Raw genomic sequence first — 12,876 nt, forward strand, 5'->3', positions numbered from 1 at the left:
AAGGTAAAATAAGGGTATCAATACTGAAAATTCTTTGAACGAGCTTTTTATAAGAGTAAATTGATGATCGATTATCATTATGCTAGCTCATAAGTTTGGTATTCAAACAATTTTATTCGGAAATAAGCTAGTCAGAGAAACGGTATTTCGTGTCGAAATCTGTGCCGCGCCGCGTGACTTGCTTCCTACGTGACTGGCTCATTCACTCGTCTGCGCCATTGATGCGTCACGTACGCTGGCGCAGGCGGGCGTCACCGGCGCTCTTCCAGCCAATCAGCGGGCGTCATGGCGCTGTGCGTGGGTGGCGCGCGAGTGCATCGATTGCATTGTGACTCAGCAGCGAATCAGCTCGTGCTACTACGCGCCTCACTCATTCAGCACCACCCTTGATGTCCGCCAAAAGTAGTAAGAGATGAGAAAAGAGATAAAAACTCGTGCAGAGAGCTGTAACTGTAAATCATCCCTCGGCCCGTGTCGCGGCACACCTTTACCAGTGCGCTGGGGAGTTAAACTTATGGAACCCAGCCGCATTGGTCAAGGTGCCACCTGACCGGATGGGAAAATGACAGCATGAAAGGAAGCACAAAGCATTAAGGGTGTCCACATCGAAGAGAATCAATTTCGATGTTGACACCCTTATTGTTCACTTCACATGCTTGGCCTTTTCTCTAATGCCAAAATCGACCTCATGTAATCGAACTGGATACCCTTAACCGGGCTGGACGCTAAAAATCTGTCTTGGTAAATCGTTAGCACCAGAAATTGACAACCATCTGAGAAATCTGGTTGTGAACAGACGGTAGCAAACGGCGCTGATGACACCTTCGACTGTAACTCTCCATTCTATCATTTGACTGTTCTTCAGTTGATGATTTTTTCTGCTGAAAATGATCAAAAAAGAATCTGAATAAAACCATATCTTTCTTCCAAGACGAGATTCCGTGAATTGTCTACTAGACGCCGAAACTGACGCCCAAGATTTGAGATAGAAATCGACAATCTTGGGCAGTAATTAAAAACTCTAATTGACAATCTTGGCCGCTGAAATTCGCTCAGCTACGGTAAATGCTGAACTCGCCAACTAGTGATTAATTTTCCATGAAGCGATATTCCTATTCCAGACCGTCCAAATGAACCAGCTGGTTGTTCCCCTTCCGATATCGCTTATCAACTCAGCATGATTTCAATTTGCGCGAACGCATGCCCAACAAGTGGCTCAGTTAACGAGAAAAGGCTAATTCAAGAAGCTGATTTCTATTTTTTTTACTTTTGTACTTTTTCTTTTGTTTTATTTCTGAAAAATGAAGACAAATACTGTTTTGGCGACTGTATTGGCCCAGGCCGCGAGCGGACTAAGAGTTGATTTCGGAAATAATGACTCGAAAAGTTACAGGTAAACAGTAAGGGAAGGGACTAAGCTGGGCAACCTGTGTTGAAAACCTGAGTCAGGGTCTTGAAAGCGTTTTTATGAAAAGCTGCGACTCAGCGACCCTAACCCTGACTCAGGTTTGCTTAACAGGTTGCCGAGCCCACGGTGACCCCCTTAAAACACTATGTTTGCAGATCACTAGACGAGCTCCAGAAGCAACGCGTCCGGGCCGCCTCTAGAATCGCCACCGACCGCGAATCGTTCATCGCCAATCTTCGCAAAAACAACTTTTTCGCCGTTCCCGAATTCGAAATCACAAAAATCGTAGACTTGAATGTCGACCTTCGCGATGTGCGACCAAACGACATTGATGTTGATTTTCTGAAAATGAATCGCGGCTTTGGTTTTTTTGGAGAGTGACGATCCTCAAAGCCGAAGTCCGAGAAAGACGATTTTGGATGATGAGCCGAAAGAAGAGGTTTTTGAGAGCTTTTCAGAGGAGGCAATCGAGCTGGATTTTGAGGCTTCCGGGGAAGGATCAGGAAAGAGTCTTGAATAGAGGACATACTTTGAGTCTAAGACCTAATCTTTTTGTATCGGGCAATTTTCAAAACTCTGCAGGCTCCGATCCATTGACAACCGAGAGTCCACTTACAACCGAAAAATCTACCGTAGAATGGATGGAAGAAAATACCACTCGATTGGAACTGTGGTCAACCGTAAACGGATACGAAAATGAAGAATCGACAACATCAGAGATTTATACAACATCTGGGACAACAACATTGGAACCAACTCAAACAACTCAAAATGCTGAAACAAGATTTAATCCAATAGATAAGGCAGCTTTTTTCGGCAATCCAGGGGCGGTTCTCTTCCTTGATTTTTTGAACTTTATTGAGCAAGAATTGATTTGAACCAAGAAACAGTTACTACTGAGAGCAATCAGCCAATCACTTCCGTAATCAAAATCGAAAATGAAGCTCTCTCAATCGCTCCCTCTGTTGATGTTCAGTGCTCTGCAAAAACCATCTGCGTCGAGTTCACCAAGTCCTATCTCGCCCAACACTGGCACGAGGACAAATGGTGGGGTCTCCACTTCAGCCAGCTCTGCAACGAGCTCCATGTTTATGAAGACGCGACGACGTTTAAAATGTGTCTTGGGGATGAAAACACTTCGGATTTTCTCAACTGCGGGACGAACCTGAACACCAATGCGACCCATGCTGTTTTCTCCAACCACGTGACTCACTTCTTCCCCGATCGATCGAGCACAGCTGGATTGGAAGTCGGTACTTTTGGAACGCAGAAGATTTTTGAGTGGAAATGCACCTACCCGCTTCAGATGGTTCATAGTTCCGAAGTGCGCCAATGGACGAAAATGAAAACAGCGACAAATAATCATCTTCTTCTGAAATGAGAAAAATAATGATCAATAATGTCACATTGTAACCCTTACCCTCACCCTAACCATAAGCCTAATCGTATATGAAAAAAACCATAGAACCATAAAATTCTTCATCTCATCTTTGTTAATGCATCAATAAATAAAATATTTCAATAAATAAATATGTCATTCTCTATGATTCAAGCACTTATTCAGAAGCACCCATTCCTACAGTCGGAGCGCGTTACTGTTCAAACGAAAGTCATTCACGAATTTATGAAAGTGTAAATTGACACAATTATAAAACTGACGATTACTGAATTTCTCGCAAAACTGAATCTTGAGAAAGACAAAATAAAAAAAAAATGGAGCCAGTCAATGATATAAATGATCAATTACAATCAAATAGAGAGATTACTCCGTCAAGAAGTAGACCTATCTCGAGAGAAGAGGTTTCAATTCATTCTTTTGTAGCTTGCGAGAGCGAAAAAAAGTGTAACTACAGGGAAGCTGTCTGGGCTATTCTTGTCCTAATTTTTGCCGGCGGTATCGTTTTGGCCATGACTTTGCCCTTCATTCTTGAGCCATTCAACACGACAACAACTACAACTACGACAACCACAACGACAACAACAACTCCTTTCGACGAAGGTATCAAGAGTTGTCATTTTTTCTATTTTCAAATGAATTCTAAAATTGCCCTCAGATTGGGCAAATTGCGCGAGATGCAAAGAACGAGTAGACATATGGAACCAAACGCGCGGCAATAATGATGACGATGAAGGATGCTTTCAAGATGGTTTCGACTTTATTCAAAGATGCCCGAATCGGAATGATTTATGCTCAGCATCTCTTTGGGCCAAAATGTATTCTGATGGAGAAATTTTATACGAGATAAAACGAGAATGCGTTGGCAAGGATTTTGACAGGCAATGTTATAGTTCAAGCTTAGTTCAAAATTGTACATCTTTGTGTGACCCAATAGCAAGCGGCATCGGCTGCAATGTTGGCCTTGAGGATGTTTCAGATCAATTTGAGTCAGAAAATAATGTGACAAGTTGTTATCAATGCGATCACGTTGGTAATCCAAGCAGTTCGGACTGTGTATATTTGCCCGCGAATCTCACAGGGGATGAATCTGTTGAATGCCCTCGATATGCCAATTCAGCATGCTTATATGCTAGTGCTATAAAAGCCACGGAATTTCATAAACATTACTATCATATTCGATTTTATTTTAAGTATTCCGCTTGAAAGAGCAAACAAAACCAATTTTACAAAGCGGAGTCAAATCAAGAGAATATCATCGAGGATGCGTGCCTTTTGAGCTTGAAAATGTAGAAACTTGCTATGAAGAAACTTATACTGACGGCCGTAAAAAAATATAAAACAACATATTGCAAAAGCACATGTTCAAATAACAAATGTAACGATGAAGACTTGACCTTCATTCCTCCAGTACAAACGACCTCGACCACAACGACAACAACGACAACAACCACCACCACAACAACAACTACCCCATTTGACAAAGGTAAGTCCGAGAAGTTATCGTTAACGAAATAAAATTTATCTACCAATGAGAAAGTTTCCTTTGAAGTTTCGCGTTTCTATATTCATTTGAGATTGGGCGAACTGCGCGAAGTGTACGGAAAAAGTCGATATTTGGAATAAAACGATCGGAAAAGGCGATATTGGATGCTTTCACGATGGCAGCGATTTCATAAAAAGATGTCCGGGTCAAACTGATTTGTGCTTGACATATCTCTTGGCAAATATGTCCATGTCTGGAGAGATATCCTTTGAGATTGGACGGAACTGCGTAAATAATAATGTTGAAGAGGACTGTTATGTGTCTGATTATTCTCGTGGGACTCAGCTCAAAAACTGTACGTCTTTGTGCGACCCAAGAACGACTGGCATCGGGTGTAATTTAAACCTTGAGGAAGTTTCAGAAAAATTCAAGTCAGAGAACGATGTGAAGAGTTGTTTTCAATGCGATTACAGAGGTTCTAACCCCAAATTTTCGAAATGTGTTAATCTGCCCCGGTATCTGGTCGGGAACGAGACTGTTGAGTGTCCTCGATATGCAAATTCAGCTTGCATGTATGCTAGTTCCGAACGAGCCACGGAATATCGTCTTTATCTTTATTTGTTTATCTTTTTTTAAGTATTCCGTTTTTAAGTACAAACTCGGCCAATTTTTCAAATCCAAGAGCTTCCTGGGGAATTTTATCGTGCATGCGTACCATTCGAGCTTGAAAATGTTGATACGTGTTACACACAATATTCTTCTGATGGCCGTAAACGATACAAAAATAAATATTGCAAAAGCACTTGCTCAACTAAAGATTGTAATTCGGAAAGCCTAAGCGCTGTTCCTCCCGTTCAAACCACTTCAACAACTACAACCACAGGCGTTTCCGAGACAACAACAACAAAAATCGGTAAAAATTGAAAATACATCTTTGAAATTGCAAAGCAATAATTGCATTAATAAACGTAAATTATAGGCTTGGCTGTTTGTGCTCGGTGTGCTGAAATACTTGGAATTTGGAATAATACCATCGAAGGCCAACCTGGATGTTTTAAATATGGACAACAATATAATCTCCCCTGTCCTGAAGGTTATGATCTCTGTCATACGTCATTGATTGCAGCTATGGGTCGTTACGGGATGATGACATTCACAATTGCTCGCGGTTGTATAAAGACTACAGATAATCAGCCTATAAATTTTTGTACGAGTGGACTTGGTACTTTTACACAACACAAAGAATGCGCAATTACATGTAATCCCTCAATTGCCGGAAGAGCCTGTAATTCAGGCTTAGAGGAAATATCAGAGAAATTTGAGTCAGAAAATGCTGTCAAACGATGCTTTCAATGTGATCAGGAGAACCTTAATGGTTCCTTGTATGGAAACCAAACTTGTTCTTATGCTCAAAATTCAACTAGTAAAAGTGTTGAGTGTCCCCGATATTCAAACACAGCTTGTTTCTCTACAAGTGCAAAACTTGTTTCTTATCCTCCATTAAAAGAAGAGTTTAATCAGTTCGCTCATCGTGGTTGCGCTCCGTTTGAATTTAAGAATGAAGAGTCTTGCTATGCATACAACTCCACGGGAGAAGAATTCAGCGGCTGCCAACAGACGTGCACGACAAACGACTGTAATTATGAAAATATGCATGGTTTCATCTAATTATTGAATTGTATTTGAATGAGGCAATCGAGACTGATATATTATCACAATAGCTTTTTCATGCAATATTGCTTGGAATAAAACAGAATTATGCAAGAGTCGAGTCTTCTGTTGGGCATTTTCTTGTCGCTCCATAAATTGCAACGAGCATGACCATTGTGATAAGCGTTATCAGTGCGATTAGAAAGTGGTTGATAAAGTTAAACTCGGCATCAAAAGTTGCTTCTTCTCCTTGTTCCCCAACGAGTCCTGTCGCTGGATCAATTATCAAGTACTCAGCTTTGGAATAGCCAGTGAATCGAATGGGACCAAGGGAGACAACATTTTGACCATCGTAAGAAACATCTCTTGGAGATCGAGATTTTGCGCATTCGACAGCGCAGCTACCATCAAAGTCTTCGATGCAGACATTGACTTTGCAGTGCATGTAGACATTTTCAGAGTTTGTGAATCTAAGAAAATCATCATCAACGAAGAAAACTTTTGTCTTACTTGAAAACTCGGGATTGCCAGAGAACTTCGGATTCTTGTCCATTTTCGCGGATCGTCATTTCGATTTGTGAGCCGATTGGAGTTGTGCAAAAATCGTCGTAGAACTCGAAACCATCCTTATCTTTCAAAAAGTTACGAAAATGGATTGCGTTTTATGGTTTTTACCGTTGATGTCTTCAGTAGGAGTTGCCCAGCAAGAGACAACTTGAAGGTTTGTCCCATTCATTGGTTCTTCGAGAACGACTTTCATGTTCAGAAAATTTCCTGTATCCAAAGTCGGGCTAAAAATTGTCTCACTCAAATCCTAAAGAAATTATTTTACCTTGAAAGATTGATCAAATCCGTGTAGTTTTCATCGGCATACAATTCAAAATCCACTCCAAACTTTCCAGAAGCATCGAGTGAATCGATGACGATCTTTTTCGCTGTATTTTGGCCTCTATAAAAGTGAATGAAAGAAGACTTGGAGCGTTCTTACTTATAAAGAGAATCTAGGACAAGGGATTAGCAGCCCGCTAGAAATAGAACGCGGCAGGAAGCCTAGTAACCAGAGGCAGGGATTCCCAGGAGGCAGCGGAAGGTGTCAAAGGCGCCCGAGAGCACCTGGTTTCGAGCGGGTGCCCCGGAATCACGCAGGTTCATTCGAAAGGTTCTTAGCCTACAGCTAAAACCTTAAACGAGGAATTTTAAATAGAGCCTTTTTCTCAGCAGAAGCATTACCAATAAGACTCCTAGCTGAATCAAAAAGACTCTAGGTAGACCATCAATCGATGCTACCTGCTTATTTCACCTCTAAAAGTCCACGGACTATAAAATCATTCAGCCTCAGGCAATTACGCCTCGAAGGCTCTGGGATTCTTACTCAGTAAGCGGCCGCAGCGGCGCGCCGAGCCGAGCCAATCAGCTTCAGGCTTCTTAGATTCAGAGAAACCCTCTTCTTAGAAATTCGGAATTCCTGTTTCTTCCTCGAAGCCCTAGACTTGCTGACCCTCTCATTTAGACATGATCGAGGAGGCCTTCGTCAAGGCAGCGCTGGAATTCGGCCCCAAATGGGGAGTGGCTTTGGACTCGGATCCAACACGCCCAATCGAGAACTCCCAAAGAAGACTCCAAACCCTCAATGAGGAAATCTCTAGGAAAGGATCTCTTCTCCTCAGAATCTTTTAGGAACGGGCTATCCCGAACACCTTCCAAATTTAGGATAGGTTTTGATCCATTTAAAGAAACACTCTGCTCTTAATGAGTCAGATAAATTGGAGAAGAATTTCCCGCACTGCAATGGCGGAGCAAAAGATTGCCACGAGACTCGTCAGACTTTATGTCCCCTCGGATGCAAACGAGCCTCTCTCGAATCACAGGCTGATGTTCGATCTGCAGACTCCCTCAAAAGCGAGATTCAATTTCGCAGAGCTCTCCTCGTGGTCCCAGATCATTTTCACGGCGCCATCAGGAAAAGAATCACTCTGGGTCGCTCACAGGAGCAACGAGCCTGGTTTCATACTCTCCATCATCGCAGACGAGATTGCAGAAGCAGAAACCGACCTCGCGGATTCTTGGCAACTCGAATCAAAGCCATATCCATTTAAGCCAATGGAGAGCCCCACGAAGCTTCTAAAAGCAGACTCAGCGGGCACGACTGAGGACCCAAGCGTCAAGCTGGACGAATGCGAAACCATCTCCAATCTACTCGAAGCCCTGAAAATAGAAAAAGGACCAATAAGAATCGTGGCCAGGAGGCTAGACTCTCAGCGTAACTCGGAATCCCAAAGCGCGATGGAGAAAAGCAGACTCTTTCCGAACAACATCTCGGAGGAGCTCAACAAATGGGCGAAAATCAAGAGCCAAGACTGGTTCCGCGAGTGGGAAGACCTAGAAAATCAAGATATCCTGAACGAGGGATTCTGGCATTTCGTTTGCCTCCGAGTAATCGGTGAGAGCAAAATCAAGACCCAGGCGAATTACGAACGCCCAAGCTTCACGGACGACAATTGGCTCCGAAGACTCATAAAGAAAGGTCTTGAAACGATTTTCGACGCAATGCCAAGGTCAGACGCTTTTATTACGCCAGAAGAACTACTGGACTCGCTCAAGATGCTGAAGTCTCTCCACAGCGACTGGCATGAAATTTGCCATCAGAAAAATGCCTGGCTAGAACTCAAAGCAAACGAGGACACCCAATGGGCGAACAAAAAACCGGCGAATATGAACGCATGGATCATCGACATAATCGGCGAATATGCATCGGAAGACTCACCCATTCCGAATCCGACTCCCTTAACAAAGATTCTCTCACCACTGCTGCTCCACCTGGTGCAAAAACAGCTCATCCAAGACTCAGTCATTGGTCAAGACGGAAGCTGCAAGGAAATGCCCACCCAATGGCACGTGGACTGGAGCGAACTCAAGGATTCCCGGTCCCTCAAAAAGTGGCTGGAGTCAGCGGCGAAAAAAGTTAACCCGATTAATACCACGGTTAGAGTCAAAGAAGTTGGAAAAGGGGATTCCCACTGGATCCTGTGGATTCCTTACAAAGTCGTACCTCAAATATGGGTTTTCAACTACGGCGAGGACTCTGATTTTATCAAAGCGAAATCCCTCCTCTCCCTTGCAGCCCACCCAGCGCTCACGCCGTTAGAATCAGAGGCGCTCGAGAAGCTAGCCTCCAAACCTTGGACCACCCAAAACGTCAAAGAATGCATCTCGGCGTTCCAGAAGCCAACAAGAAACTTCTACGCCTCAGGAGCCTGCTTAGTCGGAGTCAACCGCCCCTTTCGAACTCAGAAGATCATCCTGGAAATCATCGCCAAGGTTGTAAGAGACACAAAAGCCCATTCTCACTTGCGCTCACTCGAGCATAACCTCGGAATCTTATCAACTGGCTGGAACTGGGCAAAAGGCAAAAGATTCAGCCCAAACAAGACTCTGGACAACTTCATCGACACCTGGATGCAGAAAAGAGAAGAAGTCACGGGAGTCACGAGACTCAGATTCCTTCGAGAACAACCAGAAAAGAGAGAAAGATCGTGCGAATGGCCAATGTGTGGGGAAGCGGAAGCGAGCACGACTTGGTGTAAAACACATCAAGGATTCCAAGAACTCAAAGAATCTCGCCAACCAGACTGCTCAGAGAAATGCCGAGTCGCAAACGGCTTCATACAAAAAGGACTCCCCCAGGGCACAAAAATGTCCATCGACAGCGAGGAATGGCAAGAAACCTTCTACAAACTCTCCGAATCTTTCAAAACGACTATGCTAAAGGACGCTGGCGAAGACCTCATCCAGAGAATCCAGACCAGCGTAGTCGAAGGATTCGACTCTATCGTAAACGCTTGGAAATCCACGGCAATCCTTTTTCAGGGAGAAAACGACACAGCAGCGAACCTCAGCGAAAGTTTCCGGAAGTTCGGAAGAGTCTTAAAAAGACCACGATTCGAGAATCCGGGAGCAGCTGGAATAGTCATCTACCACGCAGGGCTAGAAAGATGCGGAGGAAAATTCGACGCTTTCGTAGTTGGAAACACCTCAACCAGAAAGAATCAACATCTCCCGAGACTGGCGGATTCTATCTCCAAAAAATCTGGAGACAAATGGATGGAAGTAGCGAAAATTATCAGCGAACTCACATGCCAGAAAAACACAGTGCTGATTCTCCCTTCACAAAAAGACGCCAAAAAACTCAGAGAAGCTCTCGTCACCTGGTCGGCACCTTACGTTAAATTCGTCACCCAGGGCCCAACGAAGAATCTTCATCGAACACTCCAAGGGGACAAAAACCCAAGAATCTCGGGACTCTGGGAAATCTTCCAAATGGCCTGCGATGGGGACTACGAATCTGCATTTACCCCGTGTTGGGCACACCCCAGGGTGGCGGAAACGATGTTCAGATGCTGCAACGGCTTCGACGCTAAAAACCGAGCAGTCTCGAAAATAGACAAGCTCAAAATAAGAGCCAATCGAACAACCTGGGAGAATGTGACGGCCAAAACCCACATTCTAGCCCCAGACGCACCGTTCACGACCCACATCAGGGACATAATCCTCGACGGAATCAAGGCAGCGGAGAATCTTGACCTAGACCACGGAGAGGAAGCCAAAGTCGAGAATCTCTTCCCGAACGTCTGGTCTCAAGACCGCCAAAACATCGAAGAACGATTCGCTCGTCTGAATGTCGCTGAAGCCACGGGAAGCGACTAGAAAACGACTCCAAAAACTTCACCAAAATACAGTCAGGAAAAGGGCCCAAAAGAATCAGAAATTTCCAAAGAAAAAGTGAAAAAAAAGAGACTCGGAGCCCTCGAAAAGACTCAAAAATCGCCCAAAAACCCCCCTTTTCTGCCGCAAACAAGCTCAAGAATCTTCAACCTCAGGAAAAGACTCGCTAAATCTGTTAAATTCTCACTCAAAAAGAATCTACTTCACTTTCAATTAGCAAAAATCACAGAAAAAGAGTCTTACGAGAGAAAAACACTTTTTCCTCGAACTGCGCACCACCTCCACCACCAATCTCCACAAAAAAAGATCCGAAAGAGCACAAGAATCAGGAAATGGTCTCAAGAATCTAAAGATTTGAATCAAAATAGCATAAAATCCAAATTGGAGACCGTGGGAAAGTTGCAAAGTTGACTCACGAAATAGAGCGCGCTGATTGGCGGAGCACCAAAACGAGCCAGGATAAGCCAGGGCTCAAGCGAAATTGCCTAAATCAGCTTCATTTCTTCTCCAACAAAAAGAGAATCACCCAGAGCCCTTTATAAAGAGAAAAACCACTGGATTCCGCTAGAATCAGACGCGTCAAAACCAGAGAATCAAAAAAAAAAGATTCTTCCCTTCCGGATCTTAATTTAGACTCTTTTTCTCGTGCTTCTTTTTAAAATTTCGCTCTTTCTTTTCAAATTTTCCTTGCGCTCCTCCAAACAAAACTAGCCAAAACCAAAATTTCGACTCTTTGCTAACAAAGGCGTTTCTTCAGACTCTAGAAATGACCCGAGACGCACAAGACGCACAGATTCACGACGCTGAAGGGCTCGAAAGACTCCGAGAGGAAGCCGGAATCACCAAAAACCCGATCGACGAGCCAGACTACTGGAGGAAGATCAAATCGGCGATCAAGATGGACCCGGTGACTCAGTTCCCGCAGGAATCGAAGGGACGAATGCTCATTCGACTCAGACTGAAGATTGGAGACAGATTCAAAAATCTTCTCGAGCAAATGGTCGAAGGAATGGGTCAGAAAATAAAAAGAAAAAGAAACTTAAAAAAAAAGAAAATTTTTTAAATATTGAAGAACAATTTTCATAACAGACTCTCAAGCCTTAGAATCGGCTTCTATTAAAATTCTGACCCTCATTAAAGGACTCACCGACCCCAACGCTCAGATGTCCCTCGATGGCTGGCAGAAATCCATCAACGACATCTCCCGAGTCCTCTCCGAGCTCGTGCGCGAAGAAAACCAGAAAATCGCCGAGGACGACCGAGCCCAGTCAGACCAGAGTCTCTTCTACGGCTGCCTCAACGCCGCCAAAGCCGCCATGGACGTCCACCCGCTCCTCAACATCGTCTACATTGAGGAGTCACTCGTGATCCCGGAAGGAAGACTCCCAGCGTATCAAGAAAGAGTCTCAGCTCTCAAGGAAAAGGGTCAAATTAAAACTCTACACATTAAGTCGAGCCTTACAACTTTAAAAAAACCCTTTCAAAAGTCAAGAGCGGACTTTCTCCTCCGCCAAGATCGACTCCCCAAAGATGGCAAAGACTCTCTGCGTAGCTGGAAGAAGCAAAGACGAAACGAGTACGTCAGCGATGGAGTCCCCAAAGACATTGCAGCTACGCTGGCAAGACGCGATTCAAGGACCATCGGCTGGACGTCGCGACGAGACGGAACGACTCAGACTCACCCGGTGGAAGCGCAGCAGGCAAAATGCCAGGAATCCCAAACCACCCAAGGAAAGGCTGAAAGAATCTCAAAGAAAAAAGAGATTCATTTAAAATAAAAATTGAAATTAAAACTCGAATAAAAATTAATAGAAAAAATGACGCACCATAAAACAAATCCACATAAGAAAAGGTGGATGAGCTCTTGGCCTTTCAATTTTGACTCACTTAGGCCAATTCAAAAAATAGAATCAGTCCTGATTTCAAAGAATCCAAAATTATCAAAAATCCATTAAAAAGCCAATTCAAAACCCTCTTTCAGCCAAAAGATTCAGACTCGGCAGACTCGGCGACTCAGACGGAGAATCCAACTTCCTCAGTTTCGACTCAGACTCAGCAACCAGACCCTGCTCCAGCACAAGACTCGGCCAACAACGAAGAGGCAGACAGCGTCTCAGAACCAGATCTGTACGAAGACTCGTACAACGCCCGTTCAGGAAGGAGTCATAGAATTCCTAAAACATTTAAAGTCGAGCAAAAGTAACCACATAAAAA

The 12,876-nt window shown here is 43.9% G+C and overlaps 2 protein-coding genes across 2 annotated transcripts; one reads left to right on the top strand and one right to left on the bottom strand.

The window, feature by feature from the left end:
• Positions 1–5,906: 5,906 nt before the first annotated feature.
• On the bottom strand, positions 5,907–7,092 carry LOC145696082 (pancreatic secretory granule membrane major glycoprotein GP2-like). Its single transcript, XM_081773068.1, has 5 exons — positions 6,999–7,092; positions 6,773–6,923; positions 6,616–6,731; positions 6,451–6,571; positions 5,907–6,410 (listed from the first exon to the last, which is right to left on the bottom strand). Exons 1-5 carry the CDS (start codon positions 7,090–7,092, stop codon positions 6,047–6,049), a joined length of 846 nt encoding a protein of 281 aa, XP_081629194.1. The 3' UTR covers positions 5,907–6,046.
• Positions 7,093–11,495: 4,403 nt separating this feature from the next.
• On the top strand, positions 11,496–12,865 carry LOC145696084 (uncharacterized). Its single transcript, XM_081773070.1, has 3 exons — positions 11,496–12,087; positions 12,157–12,398; positions 12,644–12,865. The coding sequence occupies exons 1-3, from the start codon at positions 11,826–11,828 to the stop codon at positions 12,863–12,865; spliced, it is 726 nt and encodes a 241-aa protein (XP_081629196.1). The 5' UTR covers positions 11,496–11,825.
• The last annotated feature ends 11 nt before the right edge of the window (positions 12,866–12,876 follow it).

The sequence above is a fragment of the Oikopleura dioica genome, chromosome 2 (genome assembly GCF_907165135.1).
Source record: "Oikopleura dioica chromosome 2, OKI2018_I68_1.0, whole genome shotgun sequence".
NCBI lineage: Eukaryota > Metazoa > Chordata > Appendicularia > Copelata > Oikopleuridae > Oikopleura > Oikopleura dioica.

Coding starts and splice junctions, on each gene's coding strand:
- LOC145696082 (XM_081773068.1), bottom strand. CDS start 7,092: ATGAACCTGCGTGATTCCGGGGCACCCGCTCGAAACCAGGTGCTCTCG. Junction 6,572..6,615: donor TCCTACTGAAGACATCAACG/GTAAAAACCATA, acceptor ACTTTTTGAAAG/ATAAGGATGGTTTCGAGTTC. Junction 6,411..6,450: donor TGGCAATCCCGAGTTTTCAA/GTAAGACAAAAG, acceptor TGATTTTCTTAG/ATTCACAAACTCTGAAAATG.
- LOC145696084 (XM_081773070.1), top strand. CDS start 11,826: ATGTCCCTCGATGGCTGGCAGAAATCCATCAACGACATCTCCCGAGTC. Junction 12,088..12,156: donor CTCAGCTCTCAAGGAAAAGG/GTCAAATTAAAA, acceptor AAAAGTCAAGAG/CGGACTTTCTCCTCCGCCAA. Junction 12,399..12,643: donor CCCAAACCACCCAAGGAAAG/GCTGAAAGAATC, acceptor ACCCTCTTTCAG/CCAAAAGATTCAGACTCGGC.